The sequence below is a fragment of the Berghia stephanieae genome, chromosome 4 (genome assembly GCF_034508935.2).
Source record: "Berghia stephanieae isolate SIO BIC M18660-M18661 chromosome 4, UCSD_Bste_1.3, whole genome shotgun sequence".
Taxonomy (NCBI): Eukaryota; Metazoa; Mollusca; class Gastropoda; order Nudibranchia; family Aeolidiidae; genus Berghia; species Berghia stephanieae.
The window spans coordinates 65,896,332-65,918,831 of NC_088363.1; the positions used below are offsets into that span (position 1 = coordinate 65,896,332).

At 35.9% G+C, this 22,500-nt stretch overlaps 1 protein-coding gene across 1 annotated transcript in view; it reads left to right on the plus strand.

Annotated features, from left to right (window-relative positions):
• LOC144971047 (metabotropic glutamate receptor 2-like) overlaps positions 1-13,985 on the plus strand; it is a 147,555-nt gene extending 133,570 nt beyond the window's left edge. Inside the window, exons 10-12 of the mRNA XM_078911372.1 lie at positions 4,073-4,233; positions 5,910-6,877; positions 12,753-13,985. Of these exons, the coding sequence (XP_078767498.1) occupies positions 4,073-4,233; positions 5,910-6,877; positions 12,753-12,937 (1,314 nt within the window). The 3' untranslated portion in view covers positions 12,938-13,985. The remainder of the gene's footprint in view (positions 1-4,072; positions 4,234-5,909; positions 6,878-12,752) is intronic.
• Positions 13,986-22,500: the final 8,515 nt, after the last annotated feature.

Genomic DNA, 22,500 nt, shown 5'->3' on the forward strand with positions numbered 1-22,500 from the left:
ATCCAACCAAAAGAGTGCCTGCATTCAATAACGCTAGGAAATACTGGATTTTCTCAAACCGCCTCTTAACTGGACATGGCAGAACTGCATCAAATATGTGCAGATGGAAACTTGGAAATAGTGATATCTGCCAGAAATGCCAGGCAGCCCAAGAGACCAGCGATCACATCGTCCTCCACTGTCCAGTCACTAAACTTGAAGGTGGCTACGAAACCATCCTTAGGGTGGAGGAAGACTTTAGAATCTGGGTTGACGAAATACATTTGTAGGTGTAGCCATACGCTACTACTACTAACTATGGGAATAATGGCGGACACCCTTATGAAATACTTCTCCGACGAGCATATTAGTGTATCCAGAGGATAAAAACATTATAAATCTGATCATGTTGTGACTTCTATATATTCTGATCACATGACATGCGAAAAAGTTCTAGCCAGCATGAAGAATAAAAAGTACCGATTTTCTTTGTTTGAACCAAGCTGCTCGTTGCTGGGCGGACGTGACATCAGACTATTGAATCCTATTATCAAATTTGTTTCTTTTTGATGCCGTTCTCGTGATATCACGTCGCAACTGCTCACTTGGAGGTTATAATGTTGATCTTTAGAACGTGTGCCTTTATAGAGATCACGGCCTGGACGATTGCCCAACATCTTCGACCGCAGTTTTAAAGTCAGACAATCTACAAGTATTGTAGGACTGAATCAAATGCTAGTTGAGCAGAATTAGAGCTTTGTCAGGTGATTTCCAATAATCTCATCATTTGCTCGATGAAGAAGAATTCGCGTGGCCCGTGTTGTTAGATTATAACTGGACACAAAACATTATGTGACACATTTTTTCTTGTTCCTAATAAAATACGAGTCAGATAAATAACAAATCTTGGAGTTGTTGTCCTTGAATATTTTGCAAATATACACACTGTAACGTCGAAATGATTTTGTCGTAATATCCATTTGGTGTCGTAATATTTCTCTTCTGTAATGGCTGGTGTGTTTTGACGAGAACTCTCAAGCTTTCTCTATTAAGTCTGGAGTGATATAAGAGTAAAAGTCACAATTATGGAAAGTGACGAAGGTGCAATTTTCTTTGTTTTGGGTTTTGTTGAAACATTTAACTTCATCAGTATTTTTCCATTGGTTGAATTTGGTTACTTCTTTTTACCCATATTTCGCTCCAGACTTATTAAGACAACAAATAAAAAAAGTACAATAGATGCAATATTTTTTTTAAAAATTGACTTCCTCGACGTCACATTCAACATTAGATTCAAACCTTTCAGAAAGACACTATCCCAATCGGTTATTTGATTTTCAACAAGATGGGTGTATTGAAGTGTTAAAAAACAATGTATATAGATAGAACGAAGATGACGTTACTCTGGTCTTTGTTATTTCTTTTTTGCCATCCGCGTTTATGAGTAATTCTTACTTAACTGTATTAACCAGACTATAAACGTTTAAGATTATACATAGATTTGTGTGTTGGTCCGTTTTTTTCCGGATGCCAATGTTGTGAGCTTCAAAAATTGAAAAATAAGAACAAAGTACTTGACACAACGTTTCAGTTCCAAAACCCTCTTCCAGTCCCTCTATTTTATTTTTGTTGTTGGCTGACTGAAGAAAGGGTTTGAACTGAGTGGGCCGTTTTTCAAAATCTCTTTTAACTAAATCTCTTACCGCTGTAGTGGGTGATAAATGTCAACTTATTGGCTGCCCGTAGGCAAACATAATTAATCATAATTATCAAGTAATATTTTTAATCGCCTCTATGCATAGATTGATAAAGAAGCCGCACAAGTGTAAATTTTACACCTAGGATTTAACACTTGTTATGAATTTCAACTTTGGAGAAAAAATCTCCCAGAAAATCTTTCAAATTAAATACAAAATGGGTAATATAAACGTGATCTTCTTCTTCTTCTTCTTCTTCTTCTTCTTCTTCTTCTTCTTCTTCTTCTTCTTCTTCTTCTTCTTCTTCTTCTTCTTCTTCTTCTTCTTTTCTTTTCTTTTCCTTCTCCCTCCTCCTTCTCCTCCTCCTCCTCCTCCTCCTCCTCTTCTTCTTCTTCTTCTTCTTCTTCTTCTTCTTCTTCTTCTTCTTCTTCTTCTTCTTCTTCTTCTTCTTTTGTTCCTCCACCTCCTCTTCCTCCTTCTCCTCCTCCTCCATCTTTTCTTCTTCATCATCATCATCTTCTTCTTCTTCTTCTTCTTCTTCTTCTTCTTCTTCTTCTTCTTCTTCTTCTTTTGTTCCTCCACCTCCTCTTCCTCCTTCTCCTCCTCCTCCATCTTTTCTTCTTCTTCTTCTTCTTCTTCTTCTTCTTCTTCTTCTTCTTCTTCTTCTTCTTCTTCTTCTTCTATATCACCATCAACACAATCCCCACCATCGTCGTTATCCTTTTAAATTCTTTACTCTTCATGAATTTTTCTTATTAAAATCTAAAATCATGCCACTTTCCCCCAACCCCTGCCCACATCATTATGGCCTGACTCCGTCCCTCAACGCCTTCATCATATTTATTCAGTAAATGCACACACAAAATTAAAAAACAAAACAAAAAGAAATAAAAAACAAACAAGAAACGAGTAAAAACTCTTGACAGCCTCAGGCACAGCGAACGATATAGACACGTATCCTAGCTTGTTTGTCCATGGAACAAAGCAGAAAAAAAAATGTTTTAAAGGAGTTGCTGATGTAATAAAAACGTCTAAATTATTCCATCAGTTTCTGATCTTAATTCATTTTCATACAATCAGGTTTTTTAACAAACTCAATTTTCGTTAACTCCCCCGAAGCTATGCCGAGTCAGCCATCGGCGACATCTTGAAACAAAACCAGCGTAAGAAGCCAGCCGTTTTTTTGTTCTTTCGTTTTGCATATTAATTTTTGTATTGTATTTTGCGTTTTCAGCAGAACTTTTTTTTCCTTTCCTCTCTCCTGTTGTTGTTTTTTATCGTTCGTTCATGAGTGTATTATAGTTTCGACCGGTATAGGTAATCCTTTATGATTGTAATGTATGCCATTTCCTAAACTAAACAAATAATATATCTGGAGAGGATTTGGAATTATAGTAGTATTATTATACAAAATGTAGGTCGCTAAAGTGCATTGGCCTCATTAAGCCGACAATCAATTCGAGAAAACCCGATTGCAGTGCAAATTGATTGTTAACAACGCAACTACCATATAATCTCATTCAACTTTAGTTTCATTCATCCTGTTTGTTGATAAAGGGGAAACCCGAACGTCCATTCTATCTGGTTTCGTAATTAAATTGAAGCTTACATTCAATTTCACATCGTTATTTATTGCAAGTTTTTATATGAAATGTAGCGGTTCTTAAGAGTGCCAGTCTGTTGAATGCTACTTTTGAAAGAATTGAGCAATTAGAATTCTGTCCCTTGAAATGCCATTAAGTTCAAATTATAAAAGTAATTAATTTTATTTGATAACTACCCAAAATCGTTTCGAATTATTTATTAATTAGACAAATTATATAAAATCTTTGAAATAATGTCATTTTCTCCAACTCAAATTTCTTAACATATCTAAATAAAATGCATTAACGTTTCTTTGAGTACACGTAATATTATATGTATCACTTTGTCCATAGGTATTTGTAAATTTTGTACAGAAAACTCGTTCTTCAATTATCGATCGATTAAAACGAACCTCATCTTGTCAAAAACTTTCAAAGTTGGGAAGTATTTGCCATAGACCACGGGCCTTATGGTTCTGAGGGACAACCAATTGAAAAGAAAAAGAAAAAGAAAAATTCCCTTTATTCATCCCATAGGGGAAATTTGTCTCTTGCGTTTATTTCAAGGGAAGACTGGAATAACCCAGGCGTCAGCCGCAGTGCAGCGCCGCAAATTGAGTTAGGGTGAGGTGACTTGCTCATGGCCACACAGCGCAGCGGCGGATGATTGAACTCGGTACCTTCCGGGTCCGAAGCAAAGACCGTACCGCTGAGCCACGCTGCACCTAATTGTCTGTTATGGTAACATTTTTACATCCTATATTATATCATAATTTTCTTTTTTCTTTTTTTTTGGTCATGATTTTCTCACAGACTTCTCCGATCCAATTTCGGGCAACAGAGCCAAATCACCCCCCATCCATCTGTAGCCAGGCTTGTGGACGGCGTCAATACATGGATCCTTGGAAACAAAAGGGCTGTTGTTGGAAGTGCAAGAATTGTCTCCCCTATGAATACAGACCCGTGGACACACGGTGTGAAAACTAAATATTGTGTTGATAAGAAGCTGAAATAAAATTTCTTCTCCTCCTCTTCCTCCTCCTCCTCCTCCTCCTCCCCCTCCTCATAATAATAATAATAATAATAATAATAATAATAATAATAATAATAATAATAATAATAATAATAATAATAATAATAATAATAATAATAATAATATAATAATAATAATAATAATAATAAGAAGAAGAAGAAGAAGAAGAAGAAGAAGAAGAAGAAGAAGAAGAAGAAGAATTATAATTATAATAATAAATTAGCAACATTTAACATTTAGGACAAGACATGACGCTTGCAAGGCGACATTATAATTTTTTCGGACAGAGATAACGCTGTTAACGGCCAGGTACTGATTTTACACCTGAGTACGATGAGAGAATGTGAGTAAAGAGCCTTTTCCAAGGACTCAACTATGCGCCGAGCGAGGCTCGAACCCAGGACCTTCCGACCGAAAGCGAGTGTCATACCATATGACCACATAGCCGCACCATATTAGTAATAATAATAATAATAATAATAATAATAATAATAATAATAATAATAATAATAATAACAATACCAATAATTATAAAGATGATGATGATGATGATGATGATGATGATGATGATGATGATGATAATGATAATGATAATAATATTAATAATAATAATACTAATAATAATAATAATAATAATAATAATAATAATAATAATAATAATAATAATAATAATAATAATAATACTAACAATAATATTAAAACAATACTTTATTCACCCAAGTTAATATTTTGTCATCATCATCATCATCATCATCATCATCATCATCATCATCATCATCATCATCATCATCATCAACATCATCATCATCATCATCATCATCATCATCATCATCATCATCATCTTCATCATCAACATCATCATCATCATCATCATCATCATTCATCGAGTTGCAGCCACTTACTCAATCGTTATCTTCAATAGAGCAGTCACCATACCATGGTGACCATTGGTTCAAATGAAACCCGAATCATAATACTGTAACGATAAAGCCCGGGTTGCATTGCTGTAACTTATAAGATTATCTCATATTCCATCATCATCATCATCATCATCATCATCATCATCATCATCATCATCATCATCATCATCATCATCATCATCATCATCATCGTCGTCGTCGTCGTCATCATCATCATCATCATCGTCGTTGTCGTCATTATCATCATCATCATCGTCGTCGTCGTCATCATCATCTTCATCATCATTATCATCATTGACATCATCATTATTGGCACTTTCATGAATAATGGGAAAAATGTTCACTGTATCTGTTTATAAAAGGCATCCAAATACGTTGTATTTCTCATGGATCAAAATTGACGTGTAGGTACTTATTGTTAGATCTCATAACGAAAATTGTTATTGGCTTATTGTTCTAATGGAAATACTCTCGAGCCCACGCGATAATATTGTCCATTACAAGTGTTAAAATCAATCCCATAATTGCGTTCGATTATCAGACCTGTATATACATGCACTTTGATTAACGTGTATGGAATTACTCAAATACAGTCATTTTCATTGATTCAAATCAAATAAATTATATCTAATAATGAAGTATCAAATAAGTAAAGTGCATAAGGTCTAGTGCAATCAATTATATTTTTGTGTTTCAGTTGCGAGGAGTGTCCCATGGGAACAGTTCCAGCTTACAATATGACTTACTGCATAGAAATACCAGTAGAATACCTCAAACACACCGATCCCATCGGACTCGTTGCAATGGCGTTGTCAACAATAGGTATCCTTGCAACGTCAGCAGTTGTAGTCGTCTTCCTCAAATACAGCGACACCCCTGTGGTCAAAGCATCTGGCAGGGAACTGAGCTTCGTTCTTCTATCGGGAATTCTTATGTGCTACGGGATGACTTTTCTCCTACTAACCAAACCCACCAAATACGTCTGCGGATCTCAAATTGTCGGGATCGGATTCTGTTTCTCGGTGTGTTATTCAGCCATATTAACCAAAACGAACAGGATTTCTCGAATATTTCGAGCTGGTAAAAGAACTATCAAGCGTCCAAAGTTCATCAGCCCGGAATCCCAGCTGGTCATTTGTGCCAGTTTGGTTGCGTGTCAAATTATCATCAGTCTCATCTGGCTTTTAACAAGCCCACCAAATGCTGTTCCATTCTACGCCACAAGAGCGGACCACCAACTCGTTTGCGAGGCAGCGATAGGCTTCGCGTACATGATTGGGTTTTCATATCCTATTTTCTTAGTGCTAATTTGTACAATTTATGCAGTAAAGACTCGAAAAATACCAGAAGCATTCAACGAATCTCAATACATTGGTTTCACAATGTACACTACCTGCATTATATGGGCAGCATTCGTGGTCATCTTTCTTAGTACGGCTCATAGTATACGGGTCAGACTTATTACTATGTGTTTTTCTATCAGTCTCAGTGCTACGGTGACTTTAATTTGTATGTTTACGCCAAAGCTTTACATAATTCTATTACGGCCCGATCGAAACGTTCGCCAGAGTATGATGGCCAAAACAGCTCAGGCTAAATTTAGCAACAGTTTGGGAGGTGCCAGCGATGCCAGCGTCCGAGTTGAGTCGGGCACACAAAGTGATGGTAAGTCTTAATAGTTTACTGGATAATTAATCCTGATGTAAAGATAATCGCATGTACATTTATAATGGACATTTATGAACTATAATCACGAAGGTAACATATGAAGACCACAGGGGAAAAAGATCAAAGTCACATTTTTCAGCTTTTGAGAAAATCAAAATTAAAGTTTGGAAACCCATTTGAAAACGCCACATGATGTATGAATTGAACTGAATGTGAATTACTAAACTTATATATTTTGACCACAAGTCAGATGCATATAAAAAAACAAGCTCTTGGTTGATTTTAATACCAAATTATTGTGACATTAGAACAGTAAGTGTCTTTCAGACTTTGATCGATTTTCCCCTGTGGCCTTCATATGTGATTCATAGACCAAGAAATTTAGATCTGTTGAGGACCCTCCCCCAATGATGTCAACATAAAAACGGCAAAAAATAGTGTTGATTGAGCAAAATAAAACCCAATTCTTTGCACACCCTGCAGTGCAAATCTATTGCACATTTCCATTTCAAGGCAGATAAATTATAACCTTAATCAGAAACAAAAGGTTGTTTGATGAGCGAGCTGTTTTCTGTTGATTCTATATATTGTTTATTTTTCTATCACTGATTACTCAAACTTAGTAGATAATGTTTAGTGGTAGAATAAGTATTATCAATAAATATTCTTATGCAGAGACTTAGACCATAAGAAAAAAAGTTTAAAAAGCGAGACCAAATTAATGTTGGAAATGATCTTACCATTGTAATCTACAGTAACAAACGAATAATTCAATGACGGCCATTGGCTTTAATTGATGCTTCTGCCTGATGATCACGTGACCTCTTGTTGCTATAACCGGCAAGTTATTGTCACGAATGTCTTTTTTTTAAAACTCTTATCTTAAATTATGAGTCACTACAGCAGACGACTCCATATTATACTAAAGTTAATGAAAAAGTGCACCAGCCAAAACGTTTCCTATGAAAGATGAAGATGATTGTGTGATTGGTGATTGTTTGGGCTGATGAAGATCGATATTTGTTGTGCTTTTAAGTCGCCAAAAAGATTCAAAAGAGGGAGAGAGAATGCTTATTATAATATTATAGACAGAGGGAAAGAGAGACAGAAAGATGAAAAGGGAAAATTTCCATACACACACACACACACACACACACACACACACACACACATTACAGTGATGATAATCTTCTGCGGATCCGCGGAATTCCGTGATTTGGGGGGTTTTCTCGGGAATATACAGCTGATTTTGCCGTGCCAACTATTTTCCTCTGATAAAAGCTCAAGTCAAGTGGTGGATCCGTGAAAAAATCACCATCATGTCTTGTGTCATATTTTGACACCTGTGCTCAGTTGTATGAATTTTGGTGACACTCCCATTTTTATGGTGTCATTCTAGACAAACTGGCGCCAGATGTCAAAATTGAGACAAAGAAAATGAGTACTTTTTATTCTTCATGCTGGATAGAACTTTTCATATGTCATGTGATCAGAATGTATAAAAGTCAATACATGATCATATTTATGTTTTTCTCCTCTGGCTACACTGTTATGCTCGTCGGAGAAATAGTTCATAAGGGCGTCCGCCATTGTTCCGATAGTTTAGAGCCAGTTACTAAGTTACCATGCGTCATTAAGGGGGAAGTGACGTCATCACTGTTGAAGCCTATTGATGGTCGAAAAGGAAGGGGGTGGAGGAAGGGTTAAATGAGTCTAGATTTTATTTGTAAGTAGGTCAAGAGTGGTAGTCCGTTTAATAAAATAATTATTATAATTTCCCCCTAAAGAGGAAAAAATTCCCATCAATTAAACTACTTTCAAGCTGTTTCTCCCTTTCTATCTTTCCCTTATCCACATGTCTCTGTCACCCATTATTCTATCAATCTTCAAGTTAACTTCATAAACGTCATCTGGTTATAAAGGGATGCTATCAATCTGTTACAATGATAATACGTGTTCAACTTAGTTTAATCATTTCACCTTTGTTTTTACAATGTTTAACAATTTTAATTTATTAAAGATACTTGAGTCTTATTTGTAAGACCGATTTAATGAAAGGACAATTCATTAAAAATTTACATAAAGTAAGTTATATCTCTACTATTTAGAATAGATGTAGGTACACTAGAAGTAGTAATATAATATACAAAACTGATATTTTATGTTATGATTTTGTTTGAGTTTGACCGATGGACCGATACATTTTCCTCCTTTTTAACAATGGCAATTATCATCACTGATATTAAGAAGAGAGATATATATATATATAGAGAGAGAGAGAGAGAGAGAGAGAGAGAGAGAGAGAGAAAGAGAAAGAGAGAGGGAGGGAGGGAGAGAGAGAGAGAGAGAGGGGAGAGAGGAGAGAGAGAGAGAGAGAGAGAATGACAGAGTGAGAATGTTTGTGTTTTTGTTTATATATATTATATATATATATATATATATATATATATTATATATATATATGTGTGTGTGTGTGTGTGTTTGTGTGTGTATGTGTGTGTGTGACACACAGAGAGAGAGAGAGAGAGAGAGAGAGAGAGAGAGAGCACCACATTATTCTTCATTATTTCTATATCATCTTACTCATCACTAGCTTCATCAACGTCGTCATTCTTTATTTTAATTTTATTTTGATTGTTGTTTTGAATGTCCGATCCGGAAGAAGTAGGACAGCCACTGGCCGGATCGGCTGATATGCCCATCAACTGACACCGACTTGTCTACGGAGGGAGGGGGAGCGTGTGATGGCCTAAGGCTGCCTGCTTTCTCCGCTTATAAAACACACTCCTCTGTTTTTATCTCAGTTTTCCTTAAAACCTTATCGATATTCTTTTTTATCCTCCTCAACCCTCTGTCTCTTGTTTCTCTCTTCACCCCCCCCCCCCCTCCACCCCTCCTTCTCCCCATCGGATGGTTTCTTTCTAGTTTTTCTCCTAATCTGTACTGATCTGTATTCACCGATTTGCCTAAGTGTAATTTTAACTTCTTTCCTTTTTTGTTCTAATGGTCTAAAGTCTATTCGTGCATTAAAATCTTTATTAATAATATTATCATTTGTTATAGACGACCATCATCCAGTAACCAGTGATAGAAAAATAAATACAATTTATAATCGGCGGTCTACAGTTGGTTTAATAATAAATCTCTGTTTCTGATTAATATATATATATATATATTTTAAATTAAGCTTTTTATATAGTGCAATATCCACTAAACGTGCTCGAAGAGCTTTACAAGGGGTCCCTGGCCAACAGCAACATTTAGTATGTAGGACGAGACATGAGGCCTGTTAGGCGATATTACAATCTTTTGGGGACAGAGACAAGGCTGTTAACGGCCAGGTACTCATTTTACACCCGAGCACGGTTAGAGAATGTGAGCAAAGCACCTTTTCCAAGGATTCAACTATGCGCCGAGCGAGGCTTGAACCCAGGCCCTTCTGATCCGAAAGCGAGTGTCATACCACGGGACCACATAGCCGCACATTATTTCAAATTTTCTGCATTGAAATAAATTCGTGCAATAAAAATGGATGTAGATGTCTGCCTTTAAGATGAATATCTAATATATGTTCATTTGTACAAGCAAAAAGAGGGTCGTTGAAAATCTGGTAATATAGACCTATGATCCAAACCATTCTTTTTGCAGTTCTATGCGACGCATATCTAGCCTTTTTGATAGGAATGTTTACCATTTTAAAATATTCCATGTCAACCGTAATTTAAGTTTGTCAAAATGTGTTTATCTTTGTTGTCACGTTTCGTAAAACAACGTATTCATTGAGTGCCAGGCTAGATAAAGACCTCCATTAAACTCTCTCCATATCAAATATCTGAACAAATTAAATTCGGCAAAAAATTTCTGTATGTTTTATTGTCATTTTAACATTTATATATTTTGATGTTTTAACGGTAGGATCCCGTTCTTTCATAAAACAATCTTGAAAGGCTTAGAACCCAACGCTCCATTTAATATTGGTGGGGGAGGGAGGGGGTATTGAAGTTGAAGACTAGCAATGAATGGATATTCAAAGTCTGTTGATAGCGACTTGTCATTTCTATCAAAATCTTTAGATTGATTTACTTGAATATCTCCAAAATATTCATATTTCTTTAATCAAATTGTCACTCATGTCAGAGATCAGAATGAAATCACACAGCTACAAAGTGACTTGAACCAAAAGAAAAATCTTAAGAACTCAAACCTATAATAAGGCTGTGATACCATTCAGTCAACGTTAACTTATTTGCAGGTCTGGTAGCCTAACTTGTTATGGTTTCGTCGTTGTCTCAAACCAACGCAAATTATACTCCATTGCAAAAATGGTAAATCAAGCCCATAATTGCGTCCTTCCGGTTATCAGACCTGCAAATAACAATGTATTCACGTCGACTCATTCAAAAGCACTGTAGATTGAATGAAGTTGACGTCACTCATGTCTTTGTTATTATTATTTTTTTTTTTTGCCACCCGTGTTTATGAGTAATTCTCATTAAACTGTATTAACCAGACCATAAACGTTTAAGGTTACACATAGTTTTGTGTGTTGTCCCGTTATACTTCCGGATGGCAATGCTGTGAGCTTCTTTGCCAAATGCATACTATCTATATCTTGATCATTTGATATTGAATGATTTCTTTCAATCTCACTAAGATGCCATACTTTGATCGAAAGACAGATGTGTAGGTCATTCATATTTTTTAAATTGAAACCCGTTCTATTTTTGTTGTTCCGTCTTACCATGACTCAGATTGATCAGTTATTTCGTTCACATCTTACATCTGTCTGAATGCTATTAACAAGTTAACTGCCGTAATCTGGAAAAACACGTTGTAAAATATTTGGCCAGAAAACTCCTCCTTCAAATATCGATCGATTGAAAAGACCCTTACCTTGGCAAAAACTCCAAAACCCTGGGGGCTTATGAGAGGTTTGAGAGTTTTTGCCAAGATGATGGTCATTAAATCGATCGATATTTGAAGGACGAGTTTTCTGTCCAATTGTTTAAATACGTGCCTTCCTAGAGTACGGCAGTTAACTTGTTAAGGCAGTTTTCTCTTTTCACAAGTTATCAAAAAATAGGGTATTAATGATCCTGGTTTGTACCTTTGCTTTAATTCCTATTTAAAGTATTGGCTATAATTGCTTGTCTTAGAAAACAAACTTAATGCTATTTCTCAATTATTTTAGAGATCTTCCGCTTGTTGTTTTCGTTGTTTTTGTGTGTTTGCGCGCGCGCGTGTGTGTGTGTGTTTTTTTTTTTCAACAGATATATTATCCGTGACCAATTGATGCTTTTAAAATGTTCAAAAGATGTCTTTTTATTCGTTTTTAAATTAGATGTTTTAGACGGCGCACAATAACTTAACTTTATGACTTTATGTCGCGTACATTATTATCATTTAATGCTTTAGAGCCGCGTAGACCATGGAGTTTTTCATTTTTCCATAGCATTGAAGAATAGCTATTACATGCTACCATTTAGATAGAACGCTAGTACATCGCAAATGATTTCTTCAGATTAAACAGATCGAGCTGGATTGAATACAACAACTCCAATTAATTTTTCAACAAATTATGTAGCATAGAGATATGAAATTTTGTAATATCCATGTCCTCCAATCTTTATCAATTCTTGGCTAGTCCAGATAAACCACTGGATCTTGTTTTGAAAACTTTAAAAGATATTGACCAATTGCTATACGATTTGGTGAATTATTTACACATTCGGTTTGAAGATGGGTTTAAAGAAGAAATGCGTTTTTCAAGATAAACACTTTTGCTGAAAAAAATGCATTTATTTCTTAAGAGAGTCATCCTTTTTTTCTTCAAAATACTGCATGAAAATTTTTTCTCGTTTTTATTCCACAGATTACGAGATGTCAAGACCGAACAATTTAACAAGTTACGACTCGGTGAGCAGTGGTCTTAGCAGGTCCACCAACGCAACCCAGACCTACAGCAACGCTAACAGCATTAGCACCCAGACACTTAATTTCTGGGACGATGAGGACGACGAGCCAGAACTCTTTGACGACAATGACGTGGAATTATGATACCAGCTGGTTGCCGGCGGAATGGCAGTCTGGTTGTGATTAGATTGAATACCTAGTGTACGAACAATTAAGTCACTAATAGACACATAGATAACCACGCCTCTCGGACATTCGTCAAAATGTAAATATTGACAGTGATTGGTTAACATTGCAAACTACACAGGTTTTACTATCGATGATATGTGTCTAAGTAAAATACCCGCTGTTCTACCGCTTGATCAATAGAACTAACACAGAAAACCATTGTGTGAATTTAAACGTTTATAATATGACCGAGAATAGGGGTGTAATAACTAGTCACCAATCCGGCTGTATAAAAACAACAACAATGATCAGATACAGATCTGTTTCATTCACGTTATTGTTTATAAACAACCTACCATGTTTGTCCAAGCACGCGTGAAGGTGTGTCACAAATTCCATATTTTGATTGGTCAAAAATCTACTGGTGAATTTACACAGTATTTGGGTTGAGGAGAATCAAAGTATATATCATGTACAAACCATGCGCGATACACCTTAGCCCTCGTAAACTCATAGCCAGATACTAACCCAAAACATTCATCATAAAAGTCAAAGATCACGGGATAAAAATAATTGTTAGTTGTAATCGGTCAAAAGCTCAACCAATGGGAGCGATCTATATTCATGTTTTCGTAAAAGCAGGTCATCAATCACATGATTTGTTGCTGTCCAACGAGTGGGTATTTCTTAACAAATGTAAACACGCTGCTTTGTTTACAAATGATATAAACATACCCATGTGTCAAGCTGAATCACGTGACCAATCGTGATGTTAGATATTTTAAAAACTGTGAACACTTTTCACTAAGTGGGTCACTTTGAGCACATTTTGCAATGTGACCAATGACCTCGAGCACATGGAAAGTTAATATAGATCATGCCCATTGAATCATTTGTTTGCTTGGGCACTTCTATTTTCACTTTCGTTTGGTGACGTCTTCTTCTTTTATGACGTAATTTTTGGTCAGTATCAGCGTCGCCATCGTTATGTTATAGCCTGATACTGAAATCCAAAAGGATTGGTAGTTTGACGTCATTATTTGGGTTTTGCACCGCTTAGTGAGTTGTCGTTAGTAGAGCTCATGGAAACAAGTTATTTCATTGGTTGAACTATTGAATACAACTCATGATTTGTTTTCTTTTGTGGCAAAAGACTGGCATTTTGACGTCATTTTTGGTCAGTATCAGCGTGGCCGACCAAATAATGACGTCAAAATGCCAGTCCTTTTGGATTTCAGTATCAGGCTATAACATAACGATGGCTACGGATACACCCGCAAAAAAAACAGATGGTACATTCTTTGTACTCAAAGGGCTTTTAGAAAATCGTGGCCCACCTTAACAAATCTGTATTAAGTCGGGATGTATCAGATGAAGAGAATTTAGTTAAATGTCAAAATGGTAAACTTAAAATTGCGAAATTTAGTTATTTTGTAGGTCAAGAAATTATTTCCGATCCCAAACAAGAGCATTTCATTGAACTGACATTTCATCAAACAGTTTACCGCCGTACTCTGGAAAAAACATGCATTAAAAAGTTTGCCAGAAAAACTCGTCCTTCAAAAGTCGATCGATTTAAATGATCCCCATCTTATCAAAACTTCTCAAACATGGGATCTCGTAAGGCCCCAGGTTTGAGAATGTATTTTCCCAGATGAAGGTCGTTTAATTTCTATATCGATCGATTTTTGAAGGACGAGTTTTTCTGTCCACCAAATTCTAAATATGTGGTTTTCCAGAGCATAAGAGTTAATTGGGTAATTAGACTTTAAATTCAATTTTTAACGTAAGAGTCACTCCGCCATCTAGACGATTGATCACACATAGCAGTGCTCGAGTCTCGCAACCAAACACACTTTTTGACGCAATTTTAGTATTTAATCATTGTGTCAACGAAACATACATTTCAAAGTGCTAACAAGTTTGCTAGATCTAGAAAGTATGTTAGAAGATACTTGAATCTAGACCGTTGAAGACTGGCGGAATAGGTAAAAATTAACTGGTACAATGCATGTTCAAGGTAGGAATATAATAGTATGACTTGTATTATGGCCGTTCAAGATTGGAATATGATAGAAATCAGTTGTATTATGGCCCTTTAAGATTGGAATATGATAGAGGACACTTATATCATGATCGTTCATGATTGGAATATGATAGAAATCAGTTGTATTATGGCCGTTCAATATTGAAAAATGATAGAAGTCTCTTGTATTACGGCCGTTCAAGATTGGAATATGATAGATATCAGGTGAAACTTGGGCGGTTGAGCCAGAGTCACAGATAATTGGTGCTTGTTGAAATTGCTGAAACTTTATGTTTCCCGATTAGTAAAAATACATTTTATTTACATAAATATTGTAATTTATCACATGCAATGAGTTTGGTCGAATAAATATGAAATACGAGTATTAAAATGTGACCGGTACTTTTTACATTATGTATTGAATTTGCAACGAATAATCAGTTTCTTGAAGAAGATGGATTATCCAAGACTGGTTTCCTCCCTATATTCTGGGATTTCCAAATTAAAAAATCCTACACTCTATTTAAAGACTATGTGAATCCAAATACGTTTACCTTTATGGAAGGCCCTTAATGGCAATAAACATTTTCGTCTTATTACTGTTATTATTATTATTATTATTATTATTATTATTATTATTATTATTATTATTATCATTTATTATTATTATTATTATCATCATTATAACTATTATTATATTATTATTATTATTATTATTATTATTATTATTATTATTATTATTATTATTATTATTATTATATTATTATTATTATTATTATTATTATTATTATTATTATTATTATTATTATTATTATTATTATTATTATTATTATTATTAATATTAATATTATTATTATTAAATATCATCATCATCATCATCATCATCATCATCATCATCATCATCATCATCATCATCATCATCATCATCGTCATCATCATCATCATCGATGCAGTCCTTTACTACGTACCACTAAAAACGTTTCATTCAGTAATCAAAATTAATAGAATAATTTGCTTAGTATAACTAATCTATTTATTTTTAAAGAATATTGTCGGTCTATAATTTGGCTTTTTTTTCTCTCTTGATATACATTTCGCTTGATTAGTTTGAATTTTGTTTTCCTCGTTAGTCATAAACACAGGACTACAATGCTTACGAGATACACTACCTGAATAATTCTTAATGACTGTAATATAATCATCTTGTCTGCAGGAAATGAAGGTAATTTATTCTTTGATCAGATCTTAATATCAAACGTTAGATTACCACAATATAGAAGCTTTTATTCAGTTAACTGCCATACTCTGGAAAGAAATGTTTTGACAATTTTGGCCATAAAACTCAACCTTCAAATATCGATAGATTTAGACGACCCGCCTTCATCTTGGCAAAAACTTCCAAAACTCGATATCCCAGGTTAAAGAGTTTTGCCAAAATGAGGATCGTTTAAATCGATCGAAATGGAAGGGATGTGTTTTAGTTATGGCCATTCTTTGTTTTGTTTCTAAAAAATCTCTATTGTCGTTCGTGATAGTTGCACCGAGATATTTATACTTTTTAACTTGTTTGATGGTTTCTCCTTTGCCGGTGAGGTGAAAAGATAGATCTTGGTTTTGTTTGTTAACGACCATGCACTCTGTCTCCATGAGCAAACATCTCTTTGATTCGCTACAAGCCACTTATTTGTCAAATATAATCTGAAGATTTTCTGGTGTGTAAGCAATAAGAACTGCATTGTATGCATATCTCACGTTAGTCAAATTCTCACCTCCAACACAGATGCCTGGTACTTCTTCAATTTCACGGCAGATTATTTCAGTGTAGATGATGAAAAGGTCTGGCGATAAAACACATCCTTGTCTCATTCTTTTTTTTAATATAAAAAAGTCGTAGGTCTCATCGTCCTACCTTACACATGCTGTTTTGTTCCAGTACAAATATTTTTCACGAGGCGGACGTCATAATGCTCTATTCCAATGGATGTGAATACTTCAAACATATCTTTATGTTTAATCGAGTCGAAGGCTTTTGAATAGTCAACGAAGCAGAGGTACAGGCTTTTTGTTTCTCAATACACCTTTGTAGTATTGTTTTTAATGTGAAGATGGCCAAAATACCTTTGTCTTTCACGAAGCCGAATTGTCAAAACCGCATAGAAGCTTTCGAAATGCGGTTGTACAGAAGATTGCTAAACATCAAATGGTCAGACAGAATAACAAACGTAAAAGTTTTGCATAGAATAGGGAAACCCATCCAACTTGTGAAAAAGGCAAAATGGCACATTGAAAGCCATTGGCTACATAGAGTGAAAAATAGCTCGTAGTCGTCAGAGGTTAACAGTTTTGACCAGTTTTTTTTACCAGTCAACAAGCAATATCCCAACATACTCCAAGTACATGAGGGAGGTAGAAGGACCGATCGTCGTGGAGGCATATGATAGGCAACGTGCATACAAGCGCAGGCCACGGATAAGGATTAGGATATGGAAGGACGAGTTTTGTGGCCAAATCTGTAAATAGATATCTTTCCGGAGTACGGCAGTTATATGGTTAAAGAAAGATTTCACCGACAGTTTAACGTTGACTAATGTCGGGCCACATCAAAGTAGAGACATTGGTCAAGTTAAACGGTGCAACAGGAAGTGCAAACCACTTCACTCACATTATTTCTCCGATTCAACTTCGAAATCGATGCAGATCGCATCGTTGAGTTTTGAAAATGAAATATTTAACTGAGATTATTTTATGACCCAATGAATTGTATTTTTTTCTGATTAATGCATTGCATAAAAAGGAAGGGGAAAAGGAGGAGGGGGTGAAGGGGGGAGGGGAGGGTCTGGGAAAGAGTAAGGGGTATGTAAGCAAGGGAAGAGAGAGAGAGAGAGAGAGAGAGAGAGAGAGAGAGAGAGAGAGAGAGAGAGAAGAGAGGGGGTGATAAGGAGATGAAATGTAAATTGAAAATTGAAGGGTGGTGCCCAGTGTAAGAGAGTGCGTAAGTATTGGTGGTTGAGCGCTTGTGTAAATGAGTGTAGGTGGGAAGGAGAGATGTATCAAGGATGCTGCAGATGTTTAATTGGAGGAAAAAGATTTACACAAACAATTACACAAAGGATAATCTTATTTTACGATCAATATATTAAAGTCAAAATCTCTGGCCAAAATGAGAAATTGACGTGTATGCGTTTGTCACAATTTAGCAGTCCTTTCATTTAGGTTGTTAAACAGGATCAATACTGTTATTACATTTCTACATCGATTGCACTATGCAATCGCTTTAGACTTTGCTTTCTCATACTCAAAAAATCCTTTGAATCAGTTTCCCACTTTTGTACAAAACATCATTTTTCCATCATTCCTTTATTTTTAATTGGAAACGAAGACGTTTAGGTTCTATTATTTTCCTCCATCAGGATGGATTAATCCTCTCCTTACCAGCCATTTTCAGGATTTTCCCCAACTAAAACAAACATAGATTTTTTATCATTCAAACACAATAACAGTAAAGTTCTTGCGATACACAATTTCTTTAGCAAAACATGCTCTACAACACACTGTTCATTATTTTTTAATTTTATGATGTACAAGAGAAATTTGAATAAGAAAAATTTTGGTTGTGTCGTAACGAATGTGACGATTTTCCTATAGTTGGTCAGGAGAGGTTTAAAAGCACTCTTTGTGGTTTTCTTTAACTTCACAAAGTCCCAGGTTTGAAATTTTTGAAAAGATGAGGATCATTTTTTAATCGATCGATATTTGAAGGACGAGTTTTCTGACCAAATTTTAAATACATGTTTTTCCAGAGTACGACAGTTTACTAGTTAATAGGCCATAATATTTTTCTTCTACTAATGTTGTTCAACCCCCCCCCCCCCCCCGACCCATCACCGAATTGATTCATCTATATTCTAGCCTTAAGAGGATATTGCTTTTAAGACCTTGTCTCTATACCTATAGTTTGTTTCCGTGTGGGTTTATTTCTTCATCTAGCAAGGAATTAATCATCGTACAATGACAACTATAATATTACTGCAGACATCAACGAACATGACTATCTAATCATGAAGGTTCTTTGTTTTGAGATGGAGTAGAACGGCGTGTTGGTCAGAATAGGTATGATAATAAAAGTAAAATTCCTTTTATTCATCCTGAGAGAATTTTTATTTCTCGAGGCATATCTTGATCACCGAGACGTCAGTCACAGTGAAGGTTTGGAAAATGAACAATATGTGGTTAAATTTCTTGCTCAAGAAAAAAGACGGGATGTCGAACCTTGTTCTTCCGGATGTTGGTGCAATGCGTTTCGACCAGGCCAACTTGCCCCTCATGTGTTAAATGGAAGATGACCATTCTCTTTTCTTGTCCAGTCATTTCAATTATTTTATAATGTTACATTCCATGTAGACATAGCATGGCACTTTTATTTTGCACAAGTAGTAGTCCTTCAGAGCCATTGCGCCAATGGAGCCGAAGTTTACCGCGATGTCTATAGCGTGAAACAGCCAATAGCAATCGCTTGCTATCATTTGATAGGACGCTAGTCTATCGCAAAGTACTTTCCGCCAGATCTAACAGACCCTGCTGGGTAGACAGGGGAATTAGAAAAAAAAACTCGACTGCACCCGGGATCGATCTTGGCCGCTTAGTGTGTGAAGCGAGTGCTCTACCAACTGAGCTATCGGAACCCCTTCAGTTTGGAAAAAAATGATTATATACACACAAACTCTAATCTGCCTTAGAAGTCACTTCATCACAATGGTCACCTGCGTTAATGGCTAGTGTTTGGAGACTACATTTCACAATGTTTTCATTATTTTAAAACTTCCACAGCACCACCAACTATTTATGGATCCTTACTCCAAATTGCTATAATTTGATTATATTTAATATTCCCGAGGCCCACACTGAGATCCTTCGTCAAAATAGTGACAGTCAAATGTGTTTTCACCCGCAAATGGAATCTTTCCCCATTTAAGTCGTCTCCTAGTTGTGTGTTTTTTGTGATTGAAATAGCTTAATTATGTGTATGTATCACTTTTGACAAAGGCTTCCATCGGTGTCTGGGTGGCGCTCTTGAGTTCACTCGTATTAGACAAGTTAATAGAGTACTCCTAGAATCTTTTTCTGTTCTCTGTTTGAAAAATACTCCCCCTCCCCTTTCTTTCTAGTTTTCAGTGTTGTTTCTTATGCTGAGAACTCCTAATCTATAATTTTTTGACTTTCTGCTTGTATTCCGTTCCCTTTATACGAATGATGATAGGAAGCAAGAAGCAAGAAGCTACAGCACTACAAAATACTCCCAAATCGGCAATATTCAGATACAATGTTTTATTGTTTTATTTAAATGACGAATAAAGAATAAAGACATCTTACATGCTCATTGTCATTTTACAATCAATAACGATACCATACTTAATACCCCATGCTCATTGTCATATTACAATCAATAACGATACCATACTTAATACCCCATGCTCATTGTCATATTACATACAATCAATAACGATACCATATTTAATACCCCATGCTCATTATCATATTACAATCTACTTCTTTTTTAAAAGTCCATTTTAGTCATATTCTTTTGCCACTGCTATTTTTGGTAATTTCAATTTTCAAAAATTCTGAGAGAGAGGTATGTGTGTGTGTATGTGTGTGTGTGTGTGTGTGTGCGTGTGTGTGTGTGTGTGTGCCTATGTGTGAAAAACTTAAAGAGAAAGAGAGACTATAGAGATAGGTGTATATGACCCACGGTCTCAAAATGGAATTATGTCGGGATGAATTGAACGAACTTTGGGGTAATATATGTAATGCAAGAAATTATGTTTATTCTCCATCATATCGAAGAGAAATTAACCCCAAATTTCATATTTGTGGCGACACATTTATTTTCCAGCAAACACTTCGTCCCGACATAATACAGTTTTGAGGCAATGGGTCACATATTACTGACAATGTAATTATTTTACGATATTCACCTAATGTATATTCGTGCTCGATTATATTGAATAAAATCCACCATTTTCCTACCTTGCATTTGTTGATAAACATTATATTAAACCTTTACTATTTCATTCAAGTTGTTGTCATAAAAAGCAACACCTTCATGACTATGACTCGAGCTACTACTCGAGAGTCAAGCGGAGAATCAAGTCCGTTCAGATGACCTGAGCCACTGACTCACTTCAACTCTTAGACCAAGCCCCAAGGTTCAATCTTTGGTTCAGGAAATTTGACAGTAAGTAGCTGCTGCTGGTAGTTTACACCTTTCATTCTGCGTCGATCGTGACGAACGACGAGAATCTAAATTCTACACGTCACTTCTGAGGGCTAATCCACACCGTTTTTTCTCGAGCTTGGTATGGGTAGGTCTAGCGGCTCTTCTCTTTAGTCTTAGTATTTTGTCCGTGTCCGACGTCTTTATCTGGATGAACGCAGAGGACGGAAGTGCCGGATCATGACGAACGACGGGAATACAAATTCTACACGTCACTTCAACGAGTGAGCCTGGGTGACCTAAATTTTGCATTTGACGCGTTCGCACTAGTCGACAAAGGGCTAACACACACCGGAAACTGACTCCTACGACCCGCGGCTGCCGTCCTCTGCCGTCTTCCGGATAAAGACGTCGGGCACGGACAAAATACTAATAATAAAAAGAAGAGCCGCTAGACCTACCCATACCAAGCACCCGACGTACTCTGCAGCTCTTTTTCGAGCTTGGTATGGGTAGGTCTAGCGTTGTAAATTACTAAGGGGTACTGAAACATAAATTGCAACAATAATACATTGTATTTGTTCAGCGCTCTATAATAATACGAGGAAGCGCTCAGAGCACTTTATAGGGGGCATCAGCAATTCAATTTGGAAAAGAACCAAAACATCTCTTCCGATGACCAATGCCGTAATTCTTTTGGAAGTTTGTTCCAGATGGTTGGGAAATTTCTAGAACACACGACACGAAAGAGATCTTTCCTAGAGTAACCAGCAATTTTACATCGAATGACGAGCGATGGTAAATGACATTTGGCTTAGATCGATGTTTACTTATTTGCAGGTCTCATAACCCAAATTGTTATGGTCTCATTGTTGTAATGAAAAAACTCTCAAACCAACGCATAATATTCATTACAACAATGAAAAAACCAGCCCATAATTACGTCCGGTTATCAAACTTGTATAAGTCCACGTCGGCTTAGACCGAGATCGATAATGAAAACAACAACGACGTCAATGGAACAAACTCTCTTTTTTAAACTAAAGGGATATAATCCTAAAAATCCTAAATGTTTTCATTGTGCTATGTATTGCGTCCCTTTATGTCATTGTGCGTCAAACGAGTTAATATGAAAATATTATAGGTTAGTCATGGAATGGCCTGTCGAATGAAAAATGTTTTAAAGTTTTGAACATGATGCAAACCGTAAGTTGGGCAACATAATTTACAAATGAGTGTGAATGATAACGGACCAACACAAAGACGAATGTAACAATGGAAAAAAGGCTTGATCAAAAT